The sequence below is a fragment of the Leptosomus discolor genome, chromosome 6 (assembly GCF_034619465.1).
Source record: "Leptosomus discolor isolate bLepDis1 chromosome 6, bLepDis1.hap2, whole genome shotgun sequence".
In the NCBI taxonomy this organism is placed as follows: Eukaryota; Metazoa; Chordata; class Aves; order Leptosomiformes; family Leptosomidae; genus Leptosomus; species Leptosomus discolor.
In genome coordinates, this window is record NC_141396.1 from 22,799,216 (window position 1) to 22,815,349 (window position 16,134).

The window sequence follows — 16,134 nt, forward strand, 5'->3', positions numbered from 1 at the left end:
CTTCTGTGTATCAACTGCCAACAAAAGAAAATAATTTTAGAACATGGTCTTTCAGCCCATTTTTGAGGTGGGTTTTGGTATTTTTGTTTGGTTGTTTGTTTTCTGGAACCATGTAAGCTACAAACAATTTTGCACCTAAGCAAAAGTCAGGATTCTTCAGTATTATCATGTCCTGAAACTGGGAGTTCCTTTTCATGTTTGATGTCCCGGTCGATTTTCAAAAAGAGCTTAAACCATAACAAAGTGTGTGCCACTACTATTTAAACACCATAGGACATATTGGCATCTGAGCTCTATAGCTGCCCCTACCCATTCTATCATTTCTGGTAACACTCCCGCCATAAGAACATATGAAAACAGAACACAGCAAATACGTTAGGTCCTGCTGGTACCTTAACTCACTGAAAGAGACAGGTAAGTCTCAGAAACATAGGAAATTGTTATTCAGACAACAGACACAGCACTTCCTTTCCCAGAACAATCTGTCTCCTGCCCTGACAACCCGTTCCTGCTATATTTACCCAACCAAATTTTGCCAGTGATATATTTCCAGATGCACTTGAGACACATGTCTCTGTCAGTCAGCCCAAGCACAGAGGAATCTCATCAGAGAATAGCTCCTAGAAATCACCACATGTTAATCCATGCTTCCTCTCTTGCTTGCCTTTAGAATTAAAGGAGACAAAATGTTTAAAGCATTATTCTTGGTTCATTTTAGAAGCAGTTGTGGGGATAAGAGGTACTTCATTTGATACAGCTATTTACTTCAACTGCTTTCTTTATGGCTGAGAGACACTGAACAGTAAAAAAAAAAAAAAAAAAATCTGAAACATGCAGTTAAAAATAACTGGCTGTTTCAACCAATTAATACTGGGTGTCCAGAAAGAAATTGTAAGGCTGTCTGAAAGAAACCTAGATGCTAAACAAGGAGCTTACAGCTCTAATCTGCCATGGGAGAGCCAATTCACCATCCAGAAAAAAAAAAAATAATTTGTGCCACCTTTGTTCGAGAAAAGCAACATATATCAAGCAAGGAAACTCAGTTCTAGATTTCGGACAGTTCAATTTAAGAATGCTGACCAGCTAAAATGAGTTGAGTTGTAGAGCAGTAAGAATAAGACCTAATGCAAAGCTAGCTTTATTTCTTCTGAGCTAAGCTACTTTACAGTTTTAACAGTTATATTCTTCCTATATTCTACCATGTGCTTCTGATCTCATGCTATCTCTTCCAACCCGACACTCAGAGCTAGGTTCTTTTATTTTCACAATTTTCTAAAACACTTAACACCTGATTTATGATAATTATCTTAGCTCTTGCTAAATTTCTAAGTTCCCTGAGATCCTTTGCGCAAAGGACCAAATAAACTCTCTTCTCCACCTCCACCTCCGTATTTTTAAAGATGCTCTTCACCACTCCTACCTCAATATGTTTTTTTGTGCATTTTTTGAGAGTACAGCAATGGGAAAAACAAAACAAATCCCAAAAATCCCACACCAGTCACCTCTCAGGATCTTATTAGCCAGAAGACTTTGTCATCACATTGGTGGCCAGTCAGTGGAACCAAGATATTTCTCAGTTCTAGGTACTATGAACCTTCCAGAGAAGGAGATGGGAGCTAAATCACTAATGCAAGAGGAAGAGGTGAACAGAGGAGCTGAAAGGGTTTAAAATTGTAAATATCTTTCCTTTGGCTCCCTCCTCCCCTTTCCTGGAACTCGCAGACAGGCAGTTTCAACCTTTCCACCGTTTATTTAACTGGCTTAACAGAGGGTCCTAACAGGTCACAAATAAGCTTTTTAAATAAAAAGCACAAGTTGAAATCAACTGTGGATATATCAAAACTCATGGCCAGGCCAATTTTATTACTTGAGGTAGAATTAAAAACCACTGCAGCCTTCTTTTAATAGCAGATTCAAGTAACGAGACCTCTTCAGCCAGCGTAACACAGGTAGAGGTTCCTCAGAATTAAAGCACTTTTGACCCACTCTTCCACAATAAACAAACTGAAAAAACACCTAGGTTTGTATCGAAGTACATCCTTTAGAAAAGTCTAGATTATTTTCACTACAGCACTAAAACTTTAAAATTTTAAGCTGTTTTTGCTAGACACATTATTCCTGCTTCCTTAAACCCTGTACATTTGGGTACGTTCTCCGGTACCCTTCCCTTTTCAGATCAGTAACAGCATCAAACTGGCACATCACGTGAGAGGAGTGGAGACCAGCATGACAAGAAAGAAAATGAGCATCTTACGGGTGGCATTGGAAGATGTTAAAAAAAAAAAAATACTGGCCAGTGCTGAGTAGGATCAAGTGAAATGAGGGCAAAATATGAACTGCATTACATGTTAAGAGTTTATTAGCAGCCTCATACAGCTGCTCAAATTCAGGCATCTAATACAGGGATGTGAACAGCTGGTACCATCACCTGCTGCTCCTGCAGAGTGAAGGGAGTGTGTGACCTTCCGCCACAGCACATGGGTCTTGTGCATGTGAACAAGTACCAGTACGGGTTGCGAAACTCAATAGCATTAAGAACCATCATCCACAAAGAAACTACAATTTAAAGGCAGCTGAATAAGAATGAACTTCAGTTTCAGAGTTTTAATGTATTGTTAGTAAAATCCATGGAAGAGAGAAAACAGTTCGCAAAATTTAAGTTGATGTTGCCTCTGACACAAAGCTTTAATGGCCAATTACCAAACAACCATTAAATTTAAGCATTCCAGGATGCCTATGATATATTTAATAATATATTTCTTCAGCAATTTCTTTTTCTCCGAAGAAAACTTTTTTTTCAGTTATTGAACTACCATTCTGCTACTCTGTTAAGAGTTGCTCTACTGCTTTCTACAATGTCTGAATCTTTTAATTTCTTCTCCTATGTTTCCAACACTCTTGGCAAAATCTTTTCCAGAAGAAAACATTACTTTTTTATTTACCAAACATGGGACATTTCTTTCCTTATGTTCTTAAGGAAGCAGAAGCCTTCATGAAGTGTTCAGACTCCTGTATCAGACAAAGAAATCATACACTTTCAGAAAAGTTTGTCGTTTGGAACTTACCTGTTTGCCAAACCAAAATCTAGTTTTCCTACAATATCACAGTACTGTTTCAACTGAAAGTCTCTTCCTGTTGACCATATCTTAACAAACTGGTAAATATTTGAACAAACATATTTCCTACACCTTCGTGTTTATCATCAACAATGTCACCAAAGTAAATACTCCCAGAATTGTTCTCCCCAATCTGTGCACCAGCTTGATCACATCTGAAGTATTAATTTCATACTGAGGCAGACTGTATATAAGAGAGGGGAAGCAGAGAAGTAAAATTTGATAGTGCTTGTTAGATTTAAGTCTGACTGAATATATTTGCACTTCAGATGCTGAAAAAAAAAATAACGTTTTAACTAAGAGCTGAGTATGCAAAGACGAACATAGTATTTCTGAATGACAAATGTGAAAACCTTAGATTGAAGTGAAAACCAGCTAATGATGTCTCCTCTCATGCTGCCGTGACAGCCATTTTAGTTGTCACAGAACTATTAAGGGCCACTATAAACTGTCTAATCCCACTCTGAAGAACATCCTAAGTGCAGTTACTAAAGATGCTCACGTAAGCAACTGTATTTTACCACTGCCACTTGTTTTATTTCTAGAATAAAGCCCCTCCCCTAGGCTATGCCCAGATCTAATAGACTGTTCTCCTTCAATACACCACTATCAAGATAATAACCACATCTTGATTTATTTCAACAATATCTCATATTTAAAATTTGCCACCTAAATTATTTAAGCAGTTAATCAAGAGGTAAACGGAATGTAATTCAACAGCCACTTGGCAGACTTCGTCACTACATGGAAGAAAAATGACAATTTCCGGAAAAGTAATGGGGCACAATGACACATTTTAATAAAAAACTTCCTCCCAGAATTAAGTTAAACACGATCAAAAGTGAACAGCATTGTTTTGAAGTCTCTCATCTCATTTAGGTAGAACACACATCCAGCATCGTTTATAGAGTCATGCAAGCATTCAGACTCCTGCACCAAGCAAAGGCAGTATACGCTTTCTGAAAGACTACTCTGTTTGTAACTTAATGTTTCAGTACGGCCAGGAAAGTTTCAGCTTACTGCTACCAGGACAGAACTGGAAATTAGAACTTCTAAAGTGCTTATATTAGGGTACAGACAGAGGTTCAAACAATGAAAGTACCACCATCACTGAAGAATTTAACACATTCAGCTAATAGGCACTAATCAAGTGCACTCCTTGAGTATTACAATTATGTAATTGTCATTACAGTACAAGATACATTAGCATAAGCTGTCATGGAAACAGTTTATCAATCTATTCATTTTAACAGAACAGCTAAAGCCAGTATCACCCCAATCTTTAAATCTACTGCATATACGTGCAAGCGCTCAGCTAACAAGTTTTACTTTTACATTTCTACCCTATCTCACATGCTCTTTTATTTGGTCATAACGTCTCACCCTGTTCCTCAACTGTCACGTAGCAATACACCTCCTCTTTCTTTCACAACTTGCTTGAATACAAAAGTAGTTTGAACTGACAAGTTTTAACTTCACAACTGCACCATGCAAAGCGCACAGACACATTCAAGTTCAAGCGATGAGAGTCTATATCTATCCACGCCCTCAAAATAAACAAGATATGTCCAAATATAATTAGGAGTTGAAAGCAAGAGCAGGTTGCTTTAACACTTCCAATGCCATTTCCAAGCCACATGGAAACAGTACATCCTATAACACTAATGCACATCTATCAATTTTCTACAGTAACTATGACTAGTTAATAAATATTCCTTCTCAAGATGGGTTTTATTTCCTACAGTTTTGTGACAAGATGTACTGATTTCACTGTCCCTAAAAGATTTACATATATTTAACTCACGCACAATTTAACCTTCCTCACTCTATTAATGAATTCACAGATTTCCACTCACTTACAAAGTTTTTCCCCAGAAAGTGTCTGTTGATACCACCAACCTGGAACGAATGCACTTCAGACTCTTTCATGACATGACATTTCCATCTCTTTCACCTCAGAATCCACGATAACACAAGACCTCAGATCCTACATTTAAGCCACTGCATTATAGGCAATATATATCAAACTTTCTTCTCTTTGTAGCTCTTAGAGGTGCTGCAAAGCAAGTTAAAATCATGCCATATAAAAGACAACAGAAGTTTTCATAGGACTGCATACAGCTGTAAGCTTTATAGCTCTTTCCTGGACAAATATGCTGTCTTGTATCATTTTATAAAGGCAATTTACAAAAACAAGATCTTGGCTATTCACCTGAATTTTTTTTTTAAGAACTTACAATGAGGAAGCCCATAATTTGTTGGAAGAAATTTTTTTTCCTGATTGCAAAAAAGTAACCTTCAGCAATAATCTGTTCCACAACACTCAGATAGCCGACAAGCTAGTCACCTTAGAAAGAAAAAGATCTTGCAAGTTTACCTCAACTAGACAAGCCACTAACTGCACACCCCTCACTATTAATGTTCCTTAACCAGTGAACTTGCTATTTTAATAACAATGCTCTCCATTACTCTGCCACTTTTATACTTAGCTTTAAATCCCTCCCATTCTACCTCTCCTCTTGCTGGCTTTTTCTTCCACACTAATTATTGACAGAAGCAGCACTTTATCACACAACCCTGCACTATTCCTGAAAAAAAAAAGGCCATTTTAGAATCATAAATGGTTTGGGTTGGAAGGGACCTTTAAAGGTCACCTAGTCCAACCCCCCCACAGTGAGCAGGGACATCTTTAGCTACATCAGGTTGCTCAGAGCCCCGTCCAACCTGACCTGGAATGTTTCCAGGGACAGAGCTTCTACCTCCTCTCTGAGCAGCCTGTTCCAGTGTTTCGCCACCCTCATAGTAAAAAATTTCTTCCTTATGCCTAGTTTAAATCTGCCCTCTTTTAGTTTAAAACCATCACTCCTTGTCCTATCACAACAGCCCTGCTAAAAAGATTGCCCCTATCTTTCTTATAGGCCAGCCCCCTTTAAGTACTGAAAGGCTGCAATGAGGTCTCCCCAGAGCCTTCTCTTCTCCAGACTGAACAACACCAACTCTCCCAGCCTTTCCTCACAGGGGAGGTGCTCCAGCCCCTGATCATCTTCATGGCCCTCCTCTGGACCCACTCCAACAGGTCCATGTCTTTTTGTACTGAGGACTCCAGCGCTGGATGCAGCACTGCAGGTGGGGTCAATCACCTCCCTTGACCTGCTGGCCACTCTTCTTTTGATGCGGCCCAGGATACAGTTGGCTGTCTGGGCTGAGTGCTCATATTGCTGGCTCACGTCCAGCTTTTACATCCACCAGGACCCCCAAGTCCTCCTCAGCAGGGCTGCTCTCAATCCCTTCCTCCCCCTGCCTGTATTGATATCGGGGATTGCCCCAATCCAGGTGCAGGACCTTGCACTTGGCCTTCTTGAAGCTCATGAGGTTCACACAGGCCTCTCTTCTCAAGCTTGTCCATGTCCCTCTGGATGGCATCCCGTCCCTCAGGTGCGTCAACCGCACCACTCAGCTTAGTGTCATCTGCAAACTTGCTGAGGGTGCACTCAATCCCACTGTCTACATCACTGATGAAGATGCTAAACAGCACTGGGTCCCAGTACCCACCCCTGAGGGATGCCACTTGTCACCAGTCTCCATCTGGGCATCGAGCCGTTGACCACTACCTTCTGAATGTGACCGTCCGGGGTTGGAACTAGATGATCTTTGAGGTCCCTTTCCAACCCAAACCATTCTTTGATTCTATGATTCCTCACACAACAAACAGTCCACCCATCAAAACCATGTTTCTCCAATTTAGAGAGAAGGATGTTGTGGGGGAGCATGTCAAAGGCCTTACAGAAGTGCAGATAGATGACATCCGGAGCTCTTCCCTTGTCTACTGATGTAATTGCTCCATCGTAGAAGGCCACTAGGCTGGTCAGGCTGGACTTGCCCTTGGTGAAGCCGTGCTGGCTGTCAGGAATCACCTCCTTGTTCTTCATGAGCCTTAGCATAGCTTCTAGGAGCTGTTCCATGATCTTCCCAGGCACAGAGGCGAGGCTGACAAGTCAGTAGTTCGGAGGGTGCTCCTTTCTACCCTTTTTAAAAATAGGTGCAATGTTTCCCTTTTTTCAAGTCACTAGGGACTTCACCTGACTGCCATGACTTTTTTGCTCAATTGGATCTTCTTTCAAACATCTCCTTCAAACTCACATCTTGCTATAACCCCTATTAAGGATCAGCCAACAGTGGTGTGTTTGAAAGAAAAATGGAGGTAGTCATCAAGAAAAATCCTCAAGTGTTTAACATCTTTGTATACTTAATGACTTCTCCCTGCTTCTACCCTCTTAAGCTACAAACTCTAAGGTGAGGAATGCTTCAGTATGCTTGTGGTGTACATATGACCAATGTTTCTTGGAAGTCCTATTAACATGTTATGCAACTATATAAACATGTGCCTCCACTTTCTGACACCAGTTATTGCTTCTTTGAAGTAAATCACCTTTGAGACACTGTTTTTAACAGGTTAGATGTCAGCAGTTTAGCAAGGAGAGAAGACAGTTAAAAGAAGGAAAGGTGACAGAAGAGCTATATAAACTTCTGGAATTCGGCAATTTCATAAACACTCCGACTTCCAGAGGGTTTTTACTATAATGCAAATAGCCTTAATGTCTCTTAATTGACCACAACTCCTTTTAACTAGTCTTGACCAAAACAAAGACATCATCAAAAAAACCTGGAATAAAACCTCCATGGATGACTTAAGAAGAACCTTCACTTCAACAGAGCATCTGGTACTGCCTTTCTACCAAATCAAACTGCAATTTATTGCCCTCTAATGTATGTACATTAGGCCATTTCCTTTATGGCTCCACTTCACACAGAAGCAGAAACTGAAGGAAATAATGGAGTGCCCAGCAAGTGGGAAAGTAATTGCTCAACAAGCGTGGAACAAGAGAGAGTCAGTTGCGCACAGTGCACATGTGGCAGCTCTTCAGAGCCCAGCCCTGCAGTGGCAACAGAAGGCTGGTGTTACAGAACAAGCCCCTGTGGGAACTCTGCCAAGCAACAGCCAGGAGCGCTTGTCCATCTAAATCCTTGGGTCCTTAAGGATTAGGGTCAGGAAACAATTCCTTCCAACAGCACCACCTCCTGCCTGTACCTGCCAGTCATTAGCCATGCACAGATGGAAGACCGTTGAGCTCCAAGCTCTAATCTTAAACTGCACCCAAAGAACTGCATTAAAAGAAAGCTTAGGCAATATCACAAGGGTGCTGGTGCTGGACTGCAGAAGGATGTCCTGACAGTTCAGATGTCCTGACTTCAAGAGAAATGCAGAAATACCTTGTGTGAAGACCATCTTACTGGGTTGGTTGGGGTTTTTTTTGCTCTAGGTATTCCCAGAGTCATGCCACTTCTTTTTAATTTATTCAGTATAAGTTTCTTACTACTCAAAGACACAAGACAGAAGATGAATGCAAGAGCTAAAAAGTTATAAAATTAAGGATGTTACACAACTGCAGTTTAGCCCTTTCTGGCTACTCAGTCTCAGTTACAGAGTCTCTCAACTACAAGCCTCCCCTTCCCAGTTTCATTCAGTAACCTATGTCAAAGGGCTCCGTAAGCAATTCAACAGAATCAATAAGAGTGCAGAGTGACTCCAACCATACCCGACTCCTTACACACTCTGCACAAATGCTGTCCCACACACAACAGAAAAGCCTTGGAAAAGGTTACGGTGCTTGTCTTGGTGCATCTATAAGCTTCACAAATACTAACAGTTACTATTCATCAAGAACATTCCTCCTCTTTCTTCCTTTACACAGAAAACAAACTAAATCTTAAGTGAAATCATGACAATTCTGGTGTTAGTTTTGGGCCTGAGAAGTCCACATCCCAGGTCTCCCAGTGCAGCTACCATTCTTAGGGCACATTACTGTCACTGCAGGAAAATCACATAGAAAGTAAACCACAAAATTAGCAACCACCTGGGAAAAGTCTGGCTTATTATTTCTCCAGTAACACCAAGAAAATCTATGCCAAAACCATCAATAGAAACCTATTATCTGAGGGAAATTCAAAGACCTCAGCCATAAGACAGCCATTTGATTCATTTGATGCTACAATGAGATTAAAAAGAAGATTAATCTCTCTCAAAGAGAGTATTTGAAACTACCTGCAGCTTCAAAGCAAAAATACTGCACTGGTTTACATTCTCTATACACTTGGAAGGATGCCTGCATTCATGAAGACTAGAACTTCCTTTTACTGCATCATCCGAACACAGTTTGCAAAAATCCAGTCTGAATTCAGCCTGCAAGCAAAGCACCAAATTAAGGTTGCCACCTTAATCTTTATATTTCTTATAGTAAAAAGAGGACAGAAAATCATAAGAGAAATTAATTACCACTTCTGTACACTGTGTCAGATCATTTGATATGGCCTAAAATTGTATTGCCATCCACTAATTAAGAGTGAGGCTGCGTTAAAGTTATGGAAGAAACCTTATTCTATCAATTTCCTAACCTTCCTTATACCCTTTCCATTCTTCTTAAAAATTTTATAGAGAATGCAAAAGCTAAATGTTAGCCTGAGTTGTTGGTCTTACAAAATACCAAGTTAACATGTATGGATATCTGTTCTTCAAAAAAATAAATACATACAATTTTTTTTTAAAGTTATCACAGGAACAGACATAATCTAGGAAACCAGTGAGTCTTCTAGATCTCTTATATGAAGCTGATATGCAACAGAAGAAAACCTAGGTGATTTTTTTTTTTTTAATGTCTGTTCTAGACAATTGCAATCCTCCAATGCAAACAAAGGGAGAAGTATTACAGCTTACAGTTCACCAGTATTTGTTATTTGCTAATAAGTTCAGGCACTTCCGGAACAAACTCAATACATAAATAGTAAATAAAATATGGCACTGCTCTTATCTGCAAAGTAACAAGCATTACAGCACTATACGTATCACACATCCATATAATCTAATTCCCACACTTCTTTAAAAAAGAAAAAAAAAATCTGATTTCTTAAGTTGAATAGACCACAACGAATATCTCTGATTCTATTCAGTAGTATTGCAACAGCATTGATAACAGGCCACACATTTATATTTACTATTGATTTACCACTTCTTAAAACTAGGTATTTCAGCAAAAGTTCAGACATTAATCCCAAATCAGGATAAAAGCACTGTATTGTTTTACATGAATGTCAGATTTTCCCTAAAAACTGAGTTTCCAGAGCTCAGACATGAGAAAATGAGTGTGCAGGCAAATCTACATACCAGAAAACTGATGGCTACAGTAACAAGTATATTAAGTCAGTACACTGGGCAAAGGTTCTCTTACAGTTACAGCCATTTGACCTTTAGCCAGCTCTTAATGCCCCAGCCAACCCTCTAAAGATGGAGATTTGCAGCAGCAGCTTGGCTGAAATAAGCCAGAAAAAGATTCTTCTGAACCCACTGTACAAGCATTCATTTAAAATGTCATGAATGTGCATGAAATCAGAGTGCTTCTAACAGCTTACTTCGCAGCTTCTGTTTAAATGCACTAACTGAACCACCAGAGGATAAAAGGACTCAAACCTTCCAGTCTGGCACTCATGGACCTAAAATATACACAAGCACCTCTTCACAGGTGTGTTTACCTAGTTTAAACCTTATTTAAATAGACTCTTGATGCACACACTTTCCACAAACACCTGCTTCTCCCACTGCAGTGCTGACTCGTACAAGGCAGTTGTATTCAGTCATTTTCTGTCCTAAAGCCATCCTACACATCAGTAAGCTGTACTTCAGTCACGAAAATCCTGGTTACTGACTCATCCCCCCACTCAGAGCAAAGCACATATTCTGTAATGAGGAGAACAACTACAGAAGTACCTGCTCTTACCTCTACAGACTGGAATGGTCTGAAGACTTCAACAGCCACAGAAAGATTTAAGGAAACCAAATCCTCAACAGATCGTGGAAAAGCAGGCTTATAATTAATTCATATACCCAACCATTTGTGGTTATAAAACCTCTCCCTAGTGAGCTCAAGAGCATCCTAAGATGGAAACACTTACGAAAGAGAAAATACTCAGTTATCACTGGATGTCAAAAAGAAGCTTCCTTCTGTTGACCTAAATCCGTAATAAAACTGGAGAAATTAACAAATATTTCAACATCCAGACACATTTTCTACATACTCAGCTTACTTTAAAAAGCAGTCAAATGGAAGTCGTGGTGACAGTGACCCTAGTATCAATACTAAGGCTTCCATCAGTTTTAAAACAATCTTTGAAGATGTAGTTGTATTTCAGTTTTGCACGCATGGACAAAGCTTGATAGTCACTGCTTCCATACAGTCGTAACTCACGACACCGATTTTTGCTTTTTCTAAGCATTGGAAATACACAACATCACACCAAACTTTGGCTTATGATTCTTATCTTGGTACAACAAGCATTCAGCTATTGAATTTATCTTGGAGTAACTCATACATCACTCAAGACAACAGAACCTCTATTTTTCCTTCTTGTTTTTCAGGCAACTACTAATAAACCAACTCATAGTAGATCACAGCATACATGCTGTTAATATTCAAATTATTAAACTGTTTTTATAAATCTACATAAAATTGCACAGAAATTAAGTTTCTCAGAATTTTAAAGAGCAACATCATCCCACATAATTCAGGTCCAAGGCCCTTAGCTAGGTATGCTGAACTGCAGTTGTAAAATGACTATGACTCTTACCATAGTCACAGGATTGTTTGTGCTGAGCAACACTACCATCTCTAGATGCTTCCTTCAAGAGCCCCTTTAGACGTTACAATGGGATGGGATACCACTACTTAATTGCAGGCAAGCTTTTGCTATTTTGGTAATCAAATAAAACACATTACATAATTTAGTTACTCTTGAGCAGCAATATTTTGAAACGGGAATCTTTAGCTGCTGGAGGCATACGGTGCATCTTTATACCCTTGACCAGGGTAGTTCAGCATCACGGTCACGACAGAGTTAATACCCACTAGCTCAGAGGAGAACAAAAGGTACTCCACTGCAACATGCCTAACATTTACATTGCCTCTCTTTGCTCATTAAACAGGTTTTGGTTAAATAATGAACAAACTGTATTACAGACTCCGATGAGAATTCCAAAATTATAAATCAACTGGTAAAGCCCAGAGGAGAATGAAGGGAGTGGGAGGGAAGGAAGGATAATATTGACTAATATAAAGGGCGCAGCTTGACAGTGGATATTCCTGCCACACCTGATCAAACATGCTCCATGGGGGAGGGGAAGGGAGGGCGAGAGCAAGAAGGGAGATGGGACAAGGCAGCCTGAAATTTGCATCCGGAACAGATTAAAATGGGTTCTTGGGGGATTGAGAAAATACATAATATATATTACTATAAATGCAAAATTGTACTAAAAGCTAACTCAAATGTCAAAGATTACAGCTTGAATAAATTTAAATATAAAAGCAACGTGTTTCCATGAGCTAATGAAAGAGACATGAAAGGAAGGTCTAGGCAAAAAAAAAAACCCGAAAAAACAACAAAAAAACCCCAACCACCCACAAAAAACCCTAAGCTTGGACTTTTCACTGCCTGGAAGATGAGGCAGCAGACTATTATTGTTCAAAGTATTGCTTGGGAACCAGTCCATGTCTAAAACTGATAAAAATGGAGCATAGCAATGATCTTCCATCTCAAGATACTAGTCAGTAAATAGCAGTCACTGAAGCTGAAATTACCTGTTTAAAAGAACCCCATGTAGTCAAACCAACACGCTATCATCACCATATATAAGCAATTATTATCTCAGCATGAACCACACTTACATGATGACTAATACTCACAGGGAGTCTCTGAATCTCTCAGTACATTAAACCTTGCTTTCTCTGACACAAGCAGATAACAGGTTTGCATTTTTTCTCTAACAAGTCAACAGCACATTCTATCTAGCTACTCTAGACAAACGGCCAGTCCCTGACATTTACTCATACTGCATTTATTTGAGCATCCTGACATTCCCTGCTCTTGTTGATGAGAAGAGATATTTGCAATAATGGTAAAGAACTTCATGCGTCTCATTTTAAAGAAAATTTTATCTCATAGAAGGGAGAGAAGAAAAATTTCCTCCTAAAACACTTTTGGTGACTGTAAGCATGTCCTACAGAAGATGAGTGAGCCTAACAAAAAACCACAAATCTAGACTGTCACGTAGTCTGGGTACAAGCACAACATCCAGAACAAAGATGCTATCCAGAAATGCAAGCTGTGCAGCTGTTCCCCAAGATGTCATGATCTGACATAAGAGTCCTGTCCATAACCAAGGGAAGTTCACCTGGCAAAGAAAAGTAAAGCATTACACTTATAGACAGCCAGAAAAGAGGAAGGAATAAGGGCTTCAAACTGGCCTGTGTCCTCAGCACTTCTCATCAGTACCTGGAAGCAGCATTACTGTACTCCTAGGGAACATACTTTTTATGGGATTCCAGGCTCAGCGCTGACACAAGAATGGGCATGCTTTGCAATTAGAAACGCAAGAGGTCCATCTCAAACTTAGGTTGAGTGCAGTTCTGAACACTCACTGTAATAAAGGGACCAGAAATAAAGCTTACTTTCAAGTATTCCAATCAGTAAGACAAATCCTGGGAAGAACCAGCAGAATGCCACATGCAGCTCAGGATCACCCTCACTTCGAGACTCTCAACATACACTTAGATCACACTTAAAACAATCACTCCTGAAACTACAAAAAGAGAAAATGTGGGGGGGAAAGTGGAGAAAGATGGGTTGGGAGAAAAAACCTGGTCAGAATACACATCACAGCCCTGAGTTCTACTTCTCTAATCAATACAGATTTCCAGTTCCTTTCATTGCAACTGGTCACAAAGCAAGCCTTTCATTTCAAGATTCAAGAGACCCAAATGGGAAGTGAAGTCTGTGCTTCACTTATTACTGATGACAGAAGATGAAAACCAACAAACCAAAGAATGTGAGGAGAAAACAGATAATGGGAGGCTACTTTCTAATCAGTTTTTTTTCCATCATTCACAGATCAGAAAGCACAAACAAAGCATAGAAAGACTATGCATAATAATACACCAGATTTCATATATTACTACAAGCTTCAGTACATTGAAGAAACATGCATATTTATACATAAAAGTACGTGTGCATATATACCGACACAAAAACATATATATACACCCATATATCTATACCTCCAGATAATGGCAGCAGTGGTATTTGTGTACTAGTTCACATTCGTATTATTTGTCTAAAAGTTTCTACATATTTGCTCTTTTCTTGTTATTCAACATATGACATCTGGATAGTAAATAAGACAAAGAAGTACACCTATATATTTATTTGCATATACCCTAGCAGGTACATATACCTGCTGATTTCTGTATAAGCGTACCTGTTATATTATTCAGCACTTCTTTTAGAAGGCTAAAGCTATGCAGCAGGGGATCCCTTTCTTCATCCTATAGATCATATATAGAAAGGAAGTCATTAATGAGCAAACATATTCCTGAAGACAAATCTTAATAATGGGTCTACAAAGACCTCACCTTCATATCCACAGAAGTACTGTGGGTTGAGTTTATCCCTGTCAGTGCGTTTACTCCATCAAAATCAAGAGGAGCACTTTTATTTTCCTGCTAGTGCTCCCCAATGTCATACAGCTCAAATGTCAAAGCACAGGTTCAAGACTGAGCATTCTGGTTTGGTTTTATTGTCTTTAGAAGTGTTTCTGATTAGCCTCCCGCTGTTCAATAAATTTCAGAGCAAATCTACCTCATACCGTATTGAAATGGCTCATCTGGATTTGCTATAATGTTAATCTATGCAGATTGTAATGGGAACAGAAATACAATGACATTTGGTGCTATTAAAATAACTTGAAGAAAGAATCACAGTGCAAAATTTATATGAATAGCTGCATTCTTTAGCCTTAGTCTATCTTTAGGATATTAAAATAAGGAGGAGCAGCACTTTCTCCAAGCTGTTTACGTTCGCAGCCACACCTCCTACTGGGTGGCAGTGAGCTCTAATGAAGAAATGCCTGTTCGAAAGAAAAAGGGCTCTGCCCTTTGACAAACTGAAACCACTTGTGCTGGATGACAGCCATCTGCTATTCATGTGACAGTCTGCTGAGCACCACAGATACAGTACACCACATGCATACATTTACACTGTGGAAGCCATAAACTGATGCATTATTAGAATCGGAAACACTGTATTGATGGCTTTTAACAAAACAGATTTGAAACCATTAATCAGCCAGGAATACAGCTAGCAGTCAGAAAACAGAGCTAAAAAAAGATACTATGCCATATGAAAAATTAAAAATACCGTAGATATAATGACTTCTCCAATTTCTACTTTATTGCTTTCATGACAAAGATTGTCTTCTCTAAGAGGGCACAAAAGATATATAAGAACATTGTGCTAAATAAAATAACACCATATATTCCAAATCCCTGACATACCAGGCGATAAAGTCTAAGCGAGATGATTCCCATGTGGAACACAAAGTAGGGTATTTGTTTGTTTACAGGGCATATAGGCAGAAGGTTTCCAGCACTGCAGCTCTTACAGTCACTGACACACAAGAAGCTAAAACTGCTTCAGCATGAAACAATGTAGAAAGTTATTCCAACTCAGCTTACAAAAGTATTATAATGACTGCTAAAAAAAAAAATGGAGGTACTTTTCTAAAATCAGGCGGTTTCTGCCACAGCCTGAACAGGTAGCAACAATTCAAAGTAACTTACCAGATGTGTGTGAGTGCTCCATCGGGCATTACGCTTTATGGCTCCCACCACCGCGTTGATTTCGCCCTGTACAATGTAAATGTTCTTATCCACCATCCTGACGGTCCTGAAAATACAGATAATTCAGATTAATCTCCAGCCCCTCAGAAACATTCTCTTCCTCAGATGGAACATCAACTTGGCCCTAGTCAAGCAGGGGGACTGCAGAGATGCAAGAAAATCTGTCAGATCTTTGTTTTGTGCACACAGACAAATACAGTTATTTTGTCAAAAGGAAGACGCTTTTCCACAGAGTATGT

General features: G+C 39.4%; 1 protein-coding gene across 5 annotated transcripts in view; it reads right to left on the reverse strand.

Moving 5' to 3' along the window:
• GBF1 (golgi brefeldin A resistant guanine nucleotide exchange factor 1) overlaps window positions 1–15,931 on the reverse strand; it is a 104,746-nt gene extending 88,815 nt beyond the window's left edge. For all 5 annotated transcript variants that reach the window (XM_086466963.1, XM_086466965.1, XM_086466961.1 and 2 more), the window contains exons 1-2: window positions 15,836–15,931; window positions 14,476–14,542 (exon numbers count right to left, since the gene is read on the reverse strand). In XM_086466963.1, coding sequence (XP_086323089.1) covers window positions 14,476–14,542; window positions 15,836–15,931 — 163 coding nt within the window. The remainder of the gene's footprint in view (window positions 1–14,475; window positions 14,543–15,835) is intronic.
• Between the last annotated feature and the right edge of the window lie 203 nt (window positions 15,932–16,134).